Below are 17,507 nucleotides of genomic sequence, written 5' to 3'. Positions count from 1 at the left end.
TGTGAGCAGCTAGAATGCAAATATGTCCTTCCCCCCTCCCCGCCCTGTCCTTTTTTTGGTTTTTGGTTTTTGATTTTGTTGGGTTTTTTTTGATTTGTTAACTCCTTAAAGAGCTGTAACTGGGCTCTGATGACTGCCTGAGTACTTTGGGATATTATTGCCGGGTGGGACAATGTGTGCTTGGAGAGGGATGCCTCTCACCCTGCAGTGCTCTATAGGGAAGGTGGGGGCTCCCCATAGTTACAGCCTCTATGTTGAATGAGAAGGAGCTCCAGAAGCTGCTGGTGCTGGTGCAGCCTTTCCTGGCTGCTCAGAAGAGGGATCCTTAGACTGGCAGCAGAGCAGGCTCTGCCATAAAACCTCCAGTTTGCTTTCCCACTCATTTCCCTGTGCTTTCCTTCAGCTATTTTTGTGGATACTTATGCATAAGCAAATTTCTCCTTCCTTCAACAGAGAGAACCTCCTCTGGACAGATCCCGAGCTGTAGCCCTGATTGTGCATTCATGGCTTCATGCTGTTTCCACATGAAGCGCGGTGTCGGCAGAGCTTCCTGGCTGTGACTTTGCAGAATCAGCTGGTGATTCGCATCCCTGTTCCTCGGCTCCCAAGCCCTGCCCTGGGCTGTCTGAAGGGCCAGTTTTTACTCCCTGGCCTTCCCCTGTGCTGAGGAGAGCCACGGAGCCGAGACAGGAGGGATAGAGGGTAGAAACCTGGCAGCCACTGCTGCAGGAAAGAAAGCTGCCTCAATCCCTGTGGTGAAAAAGGCTTGTGAGGTGCTGAGGCTGGAAGAAGGACAAGAGAATAGAAGGTGGTCCTGAGGCATCAGCATCAGCCCATAACCCAAGTGTCAGGGTCTTGTGTGAGCAACAAAGGTGGACTATGAGAAAGTAGAGCATATGCTCTGTGATGCTAATGGGTGTTTGGCAGAAAGGTTTTTTGGGGATGGGGATGTGTCGTTACAGGATCTGTAGCCCCTCCTTGCCATGGCTGGGCTGACACCCATCTATTTTGAGCAGCCCACAGCGGCTGCGTGCATCTGCCTTCTTGCCCGTTCACATTGGGACTACATGCCGCCTTTGCTCAAAACACGTGATAACAGATGTGTTAAGGTCATAACTCATTTTGAAAGAAGTAATTTTAGGATTTTTCCTAGCAAAGGGACTGCTATTGGTGGGGTGGGCGCACTTACGGTCAAAAAGTCCCACCGCTCATGAACTCCCTTTGTTCCTTTTTTTTGGTACACTGAGGCCTGGATAAATTGCATGACAGAATGAAATAATCAATAAATAGAGCAACATGGTTATGTATCTCGGCAACGACGGTGCTAATCAACCATGTAAACTGACTTTGCTCTCTCTCCCCCCCTTAATGCAGTGAAATCCCAGCTGGCTGCAGTAAAGGAGTCCGATGTTATGGGATGATCTCAGTTTAAGTAGGATGTTTCTAGCCCTCAGGGTTGCACTTACAATCTGCTTAAAATTTCAGAAACCAGAAAACAAAAGAATCCAATGTTTGTTGAAGATAAATGACTGCACAAACTGAACTACTATGGTAGTACTAAAAGCAGCTGTAATAATCATCCCATTATTAGAAGGTTCAGGTTTTTCCATTTGACCTCTGATGCCGGCTCTCTGCAGCGCTAGGGGACACCAACAGACCTTTTCCCCATCTGCTGCCTCCTCCTGCACACCAGGTCTCTGCTTTGGCAACCCAAACACTCGCTGAATGCTCCCTGGGGTAGAAGGTGCACAGTAATATCCAACACCAGCTGGCATCACCTTCACCCCTCTGGAGAACATCTCTCATGTTCAGATTCTTGGGAATTTGATCCTCCTGTGGTTAAGCTGCTGGAAGAGCCCCCAGGAGCAAACCCCACTGCTCCGTGCTGGCATGTGGCATCACTTGGGATCTTCCTGAGTAACGAGTAGGTTGGCTCATTTGTGGGTCCGTATAGTGTGGTGTTACATGTGTCCTTGCCTCTTACTCCTGCTTTGCTCTCAGATCCTTGTGCCTTTTGCAGTTATATAGGTGCTGGGTGGGAAATCCTACCCACAGAGCCCGTGCAGGCAGCTATTACCGGGAGGGCTTGTAACCTATGGAACCAGCCCAGCCTTGCAGCAAAAGGTGTTTATCCTTCAGTGTATGTCATTGCTGCGTGGGGATGTAGCTCCTGTGCAGATGGAGTCCTGCCTGCCTGCAGTGGTCAGGGAGAGCATCCACCTCTTCCCTGTGGGCCTGCAGCCAGGCAGGATGGGCTGAGCCAAGAGCTGAGCAGCACCAGCCCTGCCAAACAGCAGATTTTCCTCGTAATGAAGGATGAATCTGCAAGAAACTAAGCAGGAAATTTGGGGTTGGTTGGGGTTTTTTTAAGGAAACCACTGACAGAATTAACATCTTCCCACAGTCTGGTTTTTGGTTGCACCAGATCACCATTCTCCTGGGCACAGAGAGGAGACCAGGCAAAGTCTGAACCGGCTCTGTCCATTCTATCAACATCGATTTCTCTGGGTGTTGTCAGCCTGCCATGTACAGTGAGTGCGTCAAAAAGCTCAGGCCATGCTGATTCATTCAGTGAGGGGGAATAAGAACACAAGCTATGTAGTCATTATGAAATCAAGATTAATGGCTTTTCGGTTTGATTTCCTCTGCCAGAAATGAATCCTGTGTTGTGATTTGGCTATTTAATGTTTATTCAATGTTACGCATTAATAGCAACTTCTCCACGTGCCCAGGTCATTTGTTCATATATTTTGGACTTTCCCTCATCTCAGCTTTGCGCTGCTTTTGCTTTGCTTAACCACAGAGAAAATTCCTGAACATAATTACTTGTCTTCTGGGATTAAGCCTAAAAGAGCAGAAAATGAGCCCAGTCTCTGGTGCTGGTGTTTATCCTTGCTCCCGGCACTCCTGCGGCAGCTGAGAGGTGGGTATGGAAAGCCGACCAGGGCTGCTCTCCCTGCAGTTTGCTTTGGCATCTGCACTGAGGTTTAGTTTGGATGTGCCTGGCTGGAAAAGTGCCTCAGTCTCATCTACCCAGCTTCTGGTCAGCTTGGAAGGAAGGAGCTCAGCCGGGAGTGACCCAGGGCACGGAGGAGCCCGCTGTCTCCATCACAGGGCTGAGAGCAATGTAATTACCTCTGCAGCATTTCCATCAGTCCCAGGCAGCAGCAGGCTGAATCTCAGGGGAGGTTTTTCATTGCGTTGAAATCTGACTTTATTAATTACCAGCCTCTGATCTCATTTGAGGGTTAAGTTTATGAAACTGAATCCTTATTTCTCTGCTTTCCTTATTCAGCTGCCTTATTGAGGTTTGTACAGTGTATGGTTTGGACCTTGGAAACTCCCACTGTGTCTTATTCTTCAGGCGTGAGCGGCGCAGGGGAAGCGGCGGAGCAAAGGAGATGATGGAGGTGCACAGAAGTCTTGGTGAAAGACAGAGAAAGAAATTGCATCTCATGAAAACTGAAAATGGGCAAAATTCCTCGCTGACAGATGTCTTACTTCCAAACTCTAGTTTATTTTCCCCTTGCTGGGAATTCCCCAGGCACCCAGAGCCCCCAGCCCTGTCCAGCGAGTGGGGGGCTATAGCAGAGCCTTCAGTGCAGCCCGGGCTGCTCCCCTCCTCCCAGGGAAAGCTTTCCAGCCTCTCCCAGTTCATCCAGTGAGCACTAGACTTGGCTGTAGGCACTTATGGGAGTGCCTGTTTTTTATCTAGACATCAAATATTATTTTTTTTAAAAAAGGGAAAATAGCCACTGAACAGCCCTTGAAGCTTTGGGCTAGTGTCTAATTCTACTCGAAGAGCTTTGTTAGATAATTGTAATACTTTTCTGAGAGAAAACAGAGCAATTGAGGCTTGTAATTAAAAGCTATTCAGACAGCTTTGATCTTTCCCTCTGCATTTTCACTTACCAAACACAAATGCCAACGTGAAGCTCTTGGCAATATTTACTGTCACTATTCATGGTATTTGCCTTTAAATTAACTTTAACTCCTCTTACTCCCTCCCAGCAAAAGGGAGGTGGGGGCAGAGAAGTGTGGCAACGTGGCATGTGGCTTTTCCAGAGGGGTTTCTTTGGAAAGATACATTTTTTTCAGCAGGTGCCTGGTGTCCTGTCACTCCACGGTGACAGCAAGTGCAGAGCTCCTTTGGAGGCCTCAGAGCTGCCCCAAACCAAGAGTTTATCACCCCAAAACTGGCTCCAGGCACAGCCTCGGCTGCAGTCGTGTTGCAGGTGGGGTAAGACCCAACACGGTCTGCCCCAGACATGGGACAGGGAGCTGCCAGTGCCGTGTCCCCACGTCCCACAGAAGGTCCTCAGACGACCTCCTGACTCACTGTGAAAGGTACCCCAGCCTGGGGAGTCCCCCTCTCTCCAGCAGCAGGTGGGAATGTCAAACCTTGAGGTGCTGAGACCCCCTGAGGGCACCAAATGGGGCTGGCTTCTCCCAGAGGTAGCAGTAAAGACAGAGGCCACCGCTTCCTCGGCTTTGCAGCATGAGCATCACTGGCACATTAGCACCGATCATCCCTAATCGAGATGACACCAGGGGCTCTCGGCATCCCGCAGGTGACAAGGCGAGTGCTACAGATAAGTCAGGCTGTACAGAAAAGGGACAAATTCTCTCCCTGGGATTGCTTTTAACAGTATCCTCTAGAAACCCTTCTGCTTCATATCCTCTACGTTCCAAGTTTTTCTCATCCATTTTTATTCTGTCTTTTCATTTTTTTCCCATCTAAAGATGCTTCTGAGTGCTGGGCCTTCATCCCTCAGTGCCGTATTATTTCTTTTCTCACCCAAAGTCGTGACCAGCAGTAAGAGACAGTGTGAGACTGTGTAAGTACCAGGGGATTACGGCTTCGTGGGGGAACAAACTGCAGCACAGCTCGGATGAGGACAATTGATTGAAACAGCCATTATTACTTGCTGCAGCATGAAGACTTAAAAAGGAATAGTAATTTCCGACCCCCGCCTCTTATCTCAGATGCCTGCATTTAAAGCCTGCCGTGGGAATATGAGTCCTAGGTGAGCCCTAATTCCTCTTTCTGGGGTGGAAAACAGCTTCTTATACCTCTCCCAGGGATGATGAAGCAGAATCATAGAACGGTTTGGGCTGGAAGGGACCTTAAAGACCATCTAGTTGCAACCCCCCTGCCATGGGCAGGGACCCCTCCCACCAGCCCAGGTTGCCCCCAGCCCCGTCCAGCCTGACCCTGAACGCTGCCAGGGACGGGGCACCCCCAGCTGCTCTGGGCAGCCTGTGCCAGCGCCTCGCCGCCCTCACAGGGAAGAATTTCTTCCTCGTATCTGATTGAAATCTACTGTCTTTCAGCTTAAAGCCATTCTCTCTTGTGCTATAGCTACATGTCCTTGTAAAAAGTCCTCTAGGGCTGCATGTCCTCGCAGGCCCAGCCGGAGTGGGGATGGTGATGTCCCTCCTGGAGCAGAGGCAGGCAGGAGCCTGTGGTTCCCCGTGCTGCTGCAGTGGGCAGGAGCCAGCAGCAAGCCTTCTGCTCCTGCTGTAACCAGGGAGCTGCCAGCTCACCTGGCACCTTTGCACTCATTGAGACATCCCAGACTACCCTGGAAGGAAATTCCCTGGCTTTGTAGCTTAGCTGGCTTCTGCACTCAATGCATGGCCAGCTGGGAAGGGGGTTAGGACAGGAGGGAGCGGTACAAGTCCCTAATTCAGCCTCCTGCGACCCTGCAGACCTGGGAAGGGATGCTTGGTTTAGAAGGGGATTTATTTGTTGAGTTGTTGGGGGATTTATTACTCCACATCCAGCCTTCAATATGTGGCTGACGTGGGCTGGTGTGATCCACAGCAAGCCAGCCCCAGCAGCCTGATGAAATTCAAACGAATGAGCCAGTGTGCAGGTTTTCCCTGGGGTGAACTTGTGCAACGAGTGGGCAAGTGTCTCCTCAGAGGTGGTTTATGCTCCCCCAGAAACAGCCGCAGCAGCCTGGCCTCAGGTGCCGCTCTCAGAGGGTCTGACAGCCCGAGCCTGCCAGCTTCCCTGCGGCAGCAGGGTACCAGCCTGAGCGGTGCTGCAGGAGATGCTGAGCTGAAAGCAGAGAGTGCCCCTTAGTGCTGCCAGGCTGAAACACACGGCCCCACCGGCCACTGCCGGCCCGCACACCGGCCAGCCCCATGCACCCATAGAGCCAGAACCCCCCCGAAGCACCGGCGGAGACCTCGGCCAGTGCAAGCCCCCTCCTCCTTGCAGCCTTGCACCCCACAAGAGCAAAGAGGAGCCGATGCTCCCGTCTTAAGCATTCCAAATAGAGAAAAGCACAGATGCAGTAGGATGCTGTCGTAGGAGGGGATGCTGAGGGACGGGGCTGTTCTCTGGGAGAGAAGGCTCAGGGGGATGTAAGCAGTGTCTGTAAATGCCTGATGGAGGGGGCAGAGAAGAGGGTGCAGACTCTTTTCAGTGGTGTCCAGTGGCAGCAAAGGGGGCACAAACAGAAATATGGGAGATTCCATTTAAACACAGGAAAAAAACTTTTTCAGTGAGAGTGGCAACGTACTGGAACAGGCTGCTCAGAGGAGCTGTGACACCTCCAGCCTTGGAGACATTCAAACACAAGTGGACATGGTCCTGGGAGGTCTGCTCTACGTGGCTGGACTGGGTGGTCTCCGGAGGTGCCTCCAACCTCTGATTCTGTGACAATCGTGACATTTGATTCAAATGGGAAAATCTCCAACAATGACTGTCAGGTCTGAAACTGGGTGACTTACACTCAAAAGATCCTTTCCATCTAATGAAATCTATTAAGTTTTCCACTTATTAAAATATATTGCCCTTCCTGCAGACCTAACAGGAGTGAACAGTGGTGTTGCAGCTAACCGGTTTGTGTGTGAGGTGGCATCATCTGAGCCAGTTTTCTGCACTCAGAGAGGTTTTTCCGCCTGGGGAGCCCATGGCCAGCAGGTGGCAATCATGGTAAAGCCACGGGTGCCCACCTGCCGGGCCGCCCCTGTTCCCTGGCACAGGGTGCCTGGCACTCTGCTCTCTGTTCCTGGAGCCTGGGCTGCTCCAAGGGATCCTGGAGCCTGGGCTGCTCCAAGGGATCATGCAGCACCTCTGCACTCCATCACCTGCTGTTGGCACCTGCCACCTTCCCTATCAAGGACCCACCAGGACCACAGCACCCAGCCTTTCTTCCAGAATCGACCACTCCTATGGCCCCCGGTCCTTGATCTACCAGCTCTTCCTCCTCTTCAAATTCTTCGGGTCATTTGGTACCTCTTGAGAGCCATCAGCGCCTTCTAAGTGGAGCTGATCTCTTCTCTAGGTGCCTCCCTCTTCCTCCTCTTGTGACTGAGTCTTGCTAAGCATCACCCCACTCACCTGCACACGCCAACACACACACATGCTGTCAGGAGCAGGTTTTGAAAAATCTTCGTGTTTGCTAATAGTTGCAAGGTGCAGCTAATGAGAAATAGAGACCAACCATGCAACTCGGCCCAGGGAACCTCACGGGCACTAAGTCTGGGGGTTTAAGATCATGGGATTAAGGACCTGCTGCTGTGATCTGTTCTCTGGCTGAGGCTGGGGATTCAGCTGTCGGTCCTTACAGCAAATTGTTACAATTGGTATAAAAAAATGAAATTCCTGGAGGAGTTTCATCTGGAAGAACATGTTCTCCTTCACTGTTCTTCCAAAGTTAACAACTTTGATAGGGAGAAGGCAACACAAGTGATCTTGTATTCACAAATCCCTCTCAGTTTTCTAAAAGGGAAAAATGAAATTGTCATCATGATGTATTGAAGGTTGTTCATTTTGCTGGCAGGGCTCCAAGGGCACTGAGAGGACTGAATTGCCCCAAGTGGCCTCACCTGGGGTCTCCCCCCACACCCTGAGCCCTGCAGCTTCCAGCCCCGCTCTGTTGGGGAAAGACCTGGCTCCAGGCCTGCCTCCTGGATGGACCTTGTGGCATGGTGCAGCCTTGTCCTCAGCCCCGGTTTCTGGGTCGACCTTGGAAGACCACTGTAAGTAGCTTGTCTCCTGGGGGGGGGCTTTGGCATGTGCGGTGTAGCTGGCGTCTAGTCCTGTTGCTAGCCTCATTTTCTTTTGTTTTACCTGCTCTGTGCTTCCCTGGTGGAGTGTGGACAGGTAAGAGCTCAGCTTGGTACCTGTGGCTCTGGGAAAAGCTGGAGAGAAAAATTTTAGCTGAGACAGCCTTCCTTAAACCAGTAATACGTGCACCCTACAGGGGTGTGGGAACAAGCTTTCCACAACCTCCCACCTACTGCAGCCCTACAGGGCAGGCTGCTGCTGTGCTGGGCTGGGCATCCCCCTCCAGGGCAAGGGCCGGGAGCACTTGGGTTTTGTGGAGGTGGAGGGGAGTTAGCCTTTGGCATTGCTTTGACCAAAAATGTCTACCCACATGGAACAAGGTGCTTTGGCAGCCGATCTAGAGCCGGGATAACTGAGCTGTGGGATCTAGAGCCGGGATAACCGAGCTGTGGCACGCATGCAGGCTGCAGTGGGTTGCTAGTAAATACCAAACACGGCCACGCCAGCCCTGCTCACCTCTGCAGGTGGGTGGTGGAGGTGAGACTTCTCCGTGGCTGTGAAGGCTGGGGGATGTGGTGTGCTCATCCCACTGCCTATCAGTGAGGGAGGGGGGCCCTTGCTGGGAGAGGGATGAGCTTTCAACGTGGTTTTGGTAGTTCTCAAAGCTTGCAGTGTGGTGTTTCTGATCTCCATATTCTTCCTCACAAGTTCTGGTTCTGTTGAAGTGCTTTTACTGTTTACCTGTTAAAGAAGGAACTTTATCTGCAGTGGCCGCTGTAGCTTACAAAACACCTTAAATTTGTTACAAATCTACAATATTTTATTTTACAATAGGTAAAATGTAACATATATAGCAAAGAGATGGGGCGAGTAGCATAAGTCTTTTCTGGTGAAAGAAGGACCAGTCTTTTTCTCTTTTCCCCATGAGGTTTATTTCATTAATCACTCTTAAATAAATATATATTTGACACAAAACAGGAACAATTGGTTAAAAATAATTTCTAACACAAATTCCCACAGTTGCCTTAATATTTGTATGGTGTGTTGTTTCACACCGTTTCTGAGACTCACATGTTGCTTTTGGTTTAAATTTAACTTGTGTCAACTGTTCAGGAGTTTGGGGTGGAGGTGGAAAATAGGCATCCTTCAAAATCAAAACCAAAGCCATAACACATATGCACATACATGGACATGAAAATGGTTCATTTTATCTTCCAAATGCTCATCTTGCATCCTCTGTCCATTTTATTGCCATTTCATTGAAAGTGCTCGTTAGATCTGCTCCGTGAAACAATCCTCCACATAACACAGCTATTAAGAACTGAGCATTAACAATCCTCCACGTAACACAGCTATTAAGAACTGAGCATTACATTAATCTGAAAACTGGTCTGCAGCTTGTCTGTGCTGTACAGCAGATGGCAATAAAGGACCACTGTGCAGTAGAAGTACACCTCTGAAAAGGAAGTTTTCTGTCCTTAACGCTTCAACATGTGTAATCACAATATAGAAATGCAACTTTGAGAAGTTGGGAGTGCACAGCGGGGAAAACACAGGAGTTGCAAGTAAGCAGGACAAACCATGTGAATGATAACAATATACAGACACATATATTAAATGTAAATGAAAGAAAGAACATTGTGCATTCATTAGCCACCCCTTCAGTCTGCAAAGTTGCCCCTGCAAAGCCATGGGAGGGAAGGGATCTGTGACCCTCAACCCACTGTTCAAGAAGTTCTGCATTCCAGCATCTTCCGGAAACTTTTCCGAAAGCTGTCATCCAGGAAGGCATACAAGAAAGGATTCAGGCATGAATTGGCATAGCTTAGGCTGGTGATGAAGTAGGATATACCAATGACCATGGAGGTCTGGGGCAAGTCAGTGGTCAAAGCCACGATGGTGGCCAAGTGGAAGGGGGTCCAACAGAAAAGACACACAGCTAGGACTATGAAGACCATAATAGTGACTTTCTTCTTGGCTTTGTCCAGGGCTTTAGCATTAGAATTCAAGTGCATGCTCCTCAGCTTGTAGAGCATCATGGTGTAGAGGATACAGATGGTGGATACTGGAATGGCAAAGCCAAGGATGAGGGTATAGATCCTGCTGGCTTTGAACCAAAACCTTTCAGGCTTGGGGAAATTGAGACCACAACTCTTGATCTCCAGATCATCTATGTAGACATTGGCAAAGATGATGAAAGGGAGGACTATGATGGTGACTAGGATCCAGATGCACAAACTGACGATCCTGGCTGCTCGGTAGGTACGATGTGGCATCCTCTTGGACCTGACCGTAGCCAGTACTACCAGATACCTGTCTATGCTCATCACTGTTAGGAAATAAATGCTGGAGAAGATGTTGTAGTGGTCTATGGACAAGATGACCTTGCAGAGGACTTCTCCAAAGGGCCAGTAGTGGAGGAGGTGTTCAGCAATATTAATGGGCAAGACAAGTGTGAACAAGTCATCAGCTATAGCAAGGTTTAGAATGAACATATTTGTTACAGTCTTCATCTTGGGGGCCTTGAGGATCACATAGATGACAGCAGTGTTGCCTGTGAGCCCAACAGCACAGATCACGGAGTAAATCACGGGGAGGACAACGTAGAAATCGGCTGCCTGCTCTTGGAAGGTTAAGTTGAACCTCAGGCTGCTGCCCAGGTAGCAGCTGTTGCCTGCATTGCTGCAGGTGCTGTTCGGATCATCCCAAAGAGAGCTGTTTCCCATGCCTGCTGGTCACAGACTACCCTGAGATGTCATTGAAAGCCTTGCTAGCCCAGAAGGAAGAGCCTTTTCTCCTGAGAAGCAGCTGCTATCTCATTTAGCAGTGGGTTATTTCCAAAGAGGGAGCTGTGAGGCAGCAGGAACAATCTAACCTACCTCCCCTGTCCCCCACCACTGGAGAAGTTACATTCTGAAGTGATCGGGGATGGGGGGGACTGAAAGACAGATAAAGTTCCATGAACAAAGCAAACAAGAGAATTATAACTCCCTATGTAAATCAAGAGGCTCTCCTTTCTGGAAGCATCCCGGTGAGCCTTGGCTTTTCTCTGCTGGGGAAGACAAGTGGCTTCAGTTTGACTGTCCGCAGCAGGAGTCCTGGGGCTGGTGGGAACAGGTTGGGCAGAGGATGCTTTGTGCCTGGGTGGCTGTTCGCAGCCCTCAGAGGACTTGAGGGATGGCTGCTGCCTCACTCGCACAGCGCTGGCTTTCCCGGGCTCGAGCAGAAGCGTTGCAGTGTTTAATTAGTGCCTGCCTTTGTGTCAGAGTTCAGGCTCTTTTCATTGAGTGAGATTTCACAAACAATGAAGAAGTTTCCGACAGGGCTATTCCCCACTCCCAGGGTTCCCTAGCAAAAGAAGGAGGGGAGGGGGGGAAATAGAGTTCAAGGAGTATTTCCAAAGCTAAGGGTTAGAGGGGCTTAACCCCCAATTAAAGTCACCCTTTAAGCAAGGGTAGGTTATCAACTTATTCAATACGAAAACCATCCCCCTTGCAAACGACGGTGTCAGCACACAGAACTTGGCAGGGATGGCCAAACCTGCAAATCTCAAAAGTTCAGGGTTATTCAGGGAGACAGGGGGGAGGAGTACCCTGAAAACAAATCCACTTCAGAGTCAACGCCAGAGTTAGCCCATCTGTTTACATCTGTAGCAGTCGCCACATCCATCACTTCACTATCACCTGATCCGTACTTGCAGGAATTCCTCTGCGGGGCAGCGACCAGCCCACCACCCCCTGTGAAGATCAAAGATTTGGCACCTGGTTCCCCAAGCTCGGCACAGAGAAGCTCGCTTGGCTTGCGCTTTGCTGTCACGCAGCTGCGGAGCGAGCGGGACCGCCGGCACTGGGCTGGCTGGAGGGCTGCAGCATCCCTTACCTGGTGAGCGGCTCCGCTGCCTCCGCCAGCACCTGCTGCTCCGCACTGCTGAGCCTCTTCTCTCTAATCCGAGTTGGAGGAGGGTCTCTGGGATGCTGACGTTACCCAGCTCTGCAAACATATCAACATGGTGGCTCTGTGTGCGCCTCGCGTGGCTGAGCAATTAGCACTTGTTCACACCAGGGAAGGGGGGGACAAAGTTTTCTTTCCGCAGGGCTATAGAAATAGTAAAGAAGGTAGGTGCTGGCGAGCAGCTGGTGCTCCAGGGCTGCTCTGCTCAGGAATGAGGGAGACGTGGAGGGGCACAGGCAGCACCCAGGGCTGGCAAGCTGTGCCTGGCTGCATGAGGGATGCGTGAAACAGTGGGAACGGGGGGGTTAAACTGCTTCAATAGAGAACACTGGCTGGCTTTAACAAAGGAAGATGCGCAAATGGGGGGGAGGGGGGAGTGGGAGGAGGGAACAAAACATTACAGTGCTCCAAACGAACAAATAAACAGACTTACCTTGCCAGATCTGGGCTGGTTTCAGCTGTTCTGGGGGAGCTCAGCTGGTTTGCCCCAGCTGAGTCTCTGGTCCAGCTTTGGAAATGCAGCTACATCCTTCAGATGTGCATCACAAGATGCAGGAGTCCTGTGAAGCCTGACAGAGAGGCACCCCAGGTTACAGAGCAAACCTGGCAGCAATGTCAGATCGCTTTACCTTCATGTTCCTATAAAAAGAGGAAAAGGGAAATCAAGGGTCTCTTCATTTTTCCTTTAGTCTTTTAGATGTATCGCTCACCTGCAGGTTGCCTGACCTTTGTGTCAAGACCAGGCAAGGGGAGATGGGGGCACCCGTCAGCGCTGTGCCTGCCAGGGTGCAGTGTCAGTTAACCCAGCGGGTCAGCTCACGGTGTGAGACGTGTCGCTGAGAGCTGTTTGATTTAGCTCTTCTGTAGGCGTCTACCCCTTTCTGGCAAGATTACTGTGCACCGGTGACTGGGTGGGAATAAAACAGTTCGTTGCGCTCAGTTGTAACTCCTTAAGGCCATGGGTATAACTGACTTCTCAGCAGACGGTAATTATTTTAAGCCCAGTGTACAATTCTTCCAGGTATTTTCTGTATCCCACCCAAAATCTGACCAGCCATTAGGCCTAAGCAAAATTAAGCAGAAATTAAAGATTGCCCAAGAAGATGCATAGGAATGATGTGGATGATATTTCTTTAGATGAAAGACTTGCCGGAGCCCTCCTCTCGCCTGTTTTGGGAAAGCTGGCACAGTTTGTAAGCAGTTGTAAGGGAATCAAGGTTTTGATAGGTCTGTAGGGGGGAAGGCAGTTTTCCAGGAATTGCTGTTGTCTTTGTCAAAGAGAAGAAACTACTGGAAGATACAGGATTTCAGGAGAATGTGATATTAAATGCGCTGATCCGTAACTATTCCGCAGGGCAAAAGGGTGTAGAAGTATTTTGCACTGAAAATCCTCCCATGGTGGCTTTCTGTTTTTCAGCTTAAAGCTGAAACAATCTCTGGGCTCTTTGGGAGAGCTTGGAAGCTGTCCTCTCGCTCCCCAAACGAGGTTATCTTGGAGCTGGTTGCCTTGGCTGGTGGCTGAGCACCCGGGTGCTGTGTGTTCAGGGAGGTGCTGGAAGGGGCTGGGTCTGCAGGGCTGGCTGCGCTGCTGCGGGTCACACGTGGCACCCCGCAGCGCTGGGGCTGCGTCCCTCCCTGCCTGCCTGTGCTGCCTTGCTCCTCATTATCTGTAGTGAGCACGGCCTCCTGCGTGCCGTGGTTAGGATGTGTTTGATTAAAACAACCTTGTCAGAGATGAGCTGGAGACCAGGAATTTAATTTTGCCTGGTGTGAGTAGAGGGGCTTTTGTTTCTCTTACATCCCCCAGACAAATTAACAGCACCTGCCTTGTGCTCCTCTCCTAGTTCCTCTAACAGATTTGCAGTAAAACTCACCTGCTTTGGGAAGAACAGTTGCAAACAGATCTAAACTTGTGCATGAAATTGCTTTGCAGCAGGAGCACTTCCATCAACAAAGAGAAAATCTCTCCCTTGTGTTGGCTCTGGATGGGACTGGAGCCAGTGGCTGAGCACCGAAGATGCTCGTTGTGTGTATTGGCATGACGTGAAAAGGGGAGTGCCCGGAGGCAAGGTGGAGAGGATGTTTTATTCATCTTGTTTTCTGTGGCTGGGTGTCCCTCGCACTTGATTATAAATGTTATGGTGGCACGAAGCCCTGAAAATCAAGGGCTTGTTTGAAGTTGCTGATCCAAAGGACGTGAGCTGTGTTTTCCCTCTGAGCCCCTTGGACCTACCCTTGTGTGAGCAGCTCCGTCACCAGCGCTGTGCCAGAGGGATGAACTTCTACTCCTGGCAAATCCATGCCGTGGAGATGGACTTTGCCTCTTGAAACTCACGTTCACACTATGCAGCTCAAGTCAGCTGTGCAAACAGAAAGAAGAGGCAGTATATTGGGGAGGGGAAAATCCTTTGCAATGCTAAATCAATGGTGCTTTACTGCCTTCATAAAGCCAACCTGCTGCTGATGCCAGAAAAAGGCCATCCATCGTTTTGGTGTTAGAGAGAGCTGTGCTGCTGGCAGTGCCAGGGGGCATCGGGGGTGCCTGGCACTGGCGGGGCTGAGCCCCAGCAGCAGCTCAGACCTCACTGGGGACAGGCAGGGCAGAAGCTGACTTTGAGCTGCCTTTGGAGAGCTCTGCAAAATGTCTGCTTGAATGCGGGGATCATTTTCCCACCAACAATGATGCTGCCTGAGTCCTCCGAGATGCTTCAGCCCTCTGGTGAGGGCATGTTGTCTAAGGCAGAAAGCTGCCGCCTCTAACCAGGTGTCAGTCCTTCCAGTGAGGATCTCACCAGGTCTTTAGGAGTGAAGCCCACCTCACCTCCCTTGGTAATCCCAAGGGGCAATGAAAGAGGAGGAGTTATTTTGGATCAGCCCCTGAGATAGCCACCAGATAAGTCCTGTGACTGGGTCCAGTTTGATAAAACTTCTTTGCTTCACTGCTTCCCTGCCCCTGCCTCCCCCAGGGATTAGCAGAGGAGATAACCCTGTTTTGTTGGGCTCCTGCTGCTGTCAAATAGTCAAGTTCATCTCAAGGACACAGATACACAGTCAATACTCTTTGCTCACCAAAACAAAATGTTCTTGGCTGACTGTCTTGCAGTTGCTGGTTATTAGGGTGATTTATTTGTATGAGGTGTTCAGGCTTTTCAAAAGGTGGCACAGCACTGCAGGTTAATATCCAGAGCTGATTATGTCGAACGGTCTGTAAGTGATAGCTTCTGGTGAGTAAAGCCAGTGTACGTGGTCAGGTTATTTATTGTAGGATAACATTCACCATTCCACAGCCTCTGCGTTGGGGCTACATCCCCCCGAGCTGCTGCTCTGGTCCCAGCCTGAGGATGTGCGGAGGTTGGCCACTGCATCCCCCAGGAAAAACCTGCTCTGCCTCTGCGTGGTGCTGGCTCAGTAAAGGAACAGTTGGTGGGTGTTGGGTGAGCTGGAGAGGAGAAACCTGAGCTTATTACCCCTGTGCTGGGCCCTTCCCCCTTTGCCACAAGCTGGGACATGTCCTCCTTCCTAACCCTTCCCAGCTGCGGTGAGCCAGTTTGGCTTAGGCAGATGATGGTGCTCACCTTGTGGGACACTCCTGGGAACCAGGCAAGTAGGAGCTGATTTTTCTGGGGGGTGAGGGTAGAGCAGATGTCTCCATCAGTGAACTGGCGAATTGTGGGTGAAGAAAGTGCATTTGAACGGTAATACCAATTGCAATGGACCCAGCAGCCAGTGACGCATCCAGCCTGCCACAAGCTGCAGTGAAAGCAAAGTGGCACTGGACATGCTTTAAAGAAAATCAGAGTATTATAAACAGCCTGGTTTTGTCAGGCAAGGGATGTATCAATAACTGCCCTATCAGCACCTCTGCAGGGGAGCAATCCAGACAATTGCCATGCCAGTAACTTCCTCAGACCAGAGGTGATGAGGATAAAGCTGGAGCACCTGGAGGTGATGGGTGCATGGCTGGAGCTGTTTGCTCCCTTCCTGCGAGCCAGGAAGGAGGCTGTGAAGATCCTGCAATAGGTCAGCCCTCACTCCCAGCAGCTTTTGGAGACCCTGGCTCTTCTGGAGGACATCCCCAGCCCCATGGTGTTGGCACAGCCCTGGCCTGGTCATGTTCCTAGAGGTGTAACCCACCCATGGAGGGTGAATGGCATTGCAAGAAGCTGCCTGGCTCCCAGCAAGGATCTTGTGCTATCAGAGTGCCTCTGCTGTGCTGGTAGTGGCGTGTTAATTAACAGAGCTCTGGCAGTGTACCCATGGCCATATGAGCAAGGACACAGTGCCCGTCTTGCTGCAATTTATATGCACCTATGAGAATTTAGAGAGTGCAGGCAAAACACTATGCAGCTTCTTTGAACGCCTTCATTCTCCACTCTGTTGCTGTTGGTCTGCTTTGAACAGCCTTGTTCCATACAGATATTATAGATTTTTGAGTCCAGGATGTTTTTATTCTCCAGCATTTTGTCCTGCTCTTCCCCAGGGCTGGAAGTGAGCCTGTGCTTAGGTTTGTTTTCTGCCCTGAGCCAGCCCAGAGCCCCTTGGGAGGGGGAGGTTTCTGGAAGGGGACTGTCACCCGTTTCAGTGCCGCTCACCTCCTTTGCGGGGGGTGTGGGGCTCGGGGCAGCAGCTGGAGGTGCTGGGAGCAGCCTGGGGCTCCCCTTGTGTCAGTGCTGCCACAAGCAGTGGGCAAAGGCTGCCCCACAGCCTGTCCTCTGAGGGCTCCGACTGCTGCAGGATGCTGCTGCCTCCTCCTCCTTAACTCCATCTGGGAGCAGGGGAAACTAATCTGGATCGATCTATGGATTGATGTGTTTTTTGTGCTTGGAGCTTTCGCTGTGCGCTGTGCCCCGTCTCATCCCTATCCATCAGCCCAGGTGAGTCACAGCTTTCGTGTAATCTGCCTGCGGGACCTGTGCCTGTGAGGAACAAACATTGTGTGTGACAGTACCTTGTGCTGCAGTACTCTAGGGCACAGTCAATTGCTTGCTTTTGCGGCTGTCTTGGAATGCTGTTAACTCTTGAGACTATCAATGACCATTGCATTGTTAATAGGATTCTGTTTCCCCACTGGTTGCCTTTAGTAGGTGTGTGTGGCACCTCTGCAAGGGAGTTCTCCAGCACAGTTGTTAGCTCTGCAATCCGGCAAGCAAGACATGAAGAAGAATCCTAGTTGAAAAGGATCAGAGTAAAAGAGAAAAGGATGTTCTTTGCTCTAATTGGGTGGAAAAGAAATGGGCATGAGCCAGCAGGTCAGAGATCTGCTCCTTTCCTGCTCCCCATCCACACAGTGCTTCCCGGTGCTGTGCTGCTGGCAGATGAGGGCTGGGCAGGACACACGTGCTGCCCAGTGCTGCAACCCACTGGCATCCCATGCGGGACCTATACGTTATTGAGTTGCCATTAATCTGGTTATTATACAGCTGCCAAGAGCCCTTGGTATCTGTGCCACTTCTAGGTGACACACGTTGTCACTTGGACTTTTTTAAGGGCATCTGAACTGTTGCTTCTGAGAAGTCACCCTTTCTGTCCT

General features: G+C 50.6%; 1 protein-coding gene across 1 annotated transcript; it reads right to left on the bottom strand.

The window, feature by feature from the left end:
* Positions 1-9,750: 9,750 nt before the first annotated feature.
* NPBWR2 (neuropeptides B and W receptor 2) lies at positions 9,751-10,795 on the bottom strand. The gene has a single exon (XM_056354855.1). It carries the CDS (start codon positions 10,750-10,752, stop codon positions 9,754-9,756), a length of 999 nt encoding a protein of 332 aa, XP_056210830.1. The 5' UTR covers positions 10,753-10,795; the 3' UTR covers positions 9,751-9,753.
* Positions 10,796-17,507: the final 6,712 nt, after the last annotated feature.

This window comes from Falco biarmicus, chromosome 10 (genome assembly GCF_023638135.1).
Source record: "Falco biarmicus isolate bFalBia1 chromosome 10, bFalBia1.pri, whole genome shotgun sequence".
In the NCBI taxonomy this organism is placed as follows: domain Eukaryota; kingdom Metazoa; phylum Chordata; class Aves; order Falconiformes; family Falconidae; genus Falco; species Falco biarmicus.
This window is presented reverse-complemented; position numbering and strand designations above follow the sequence as displayed.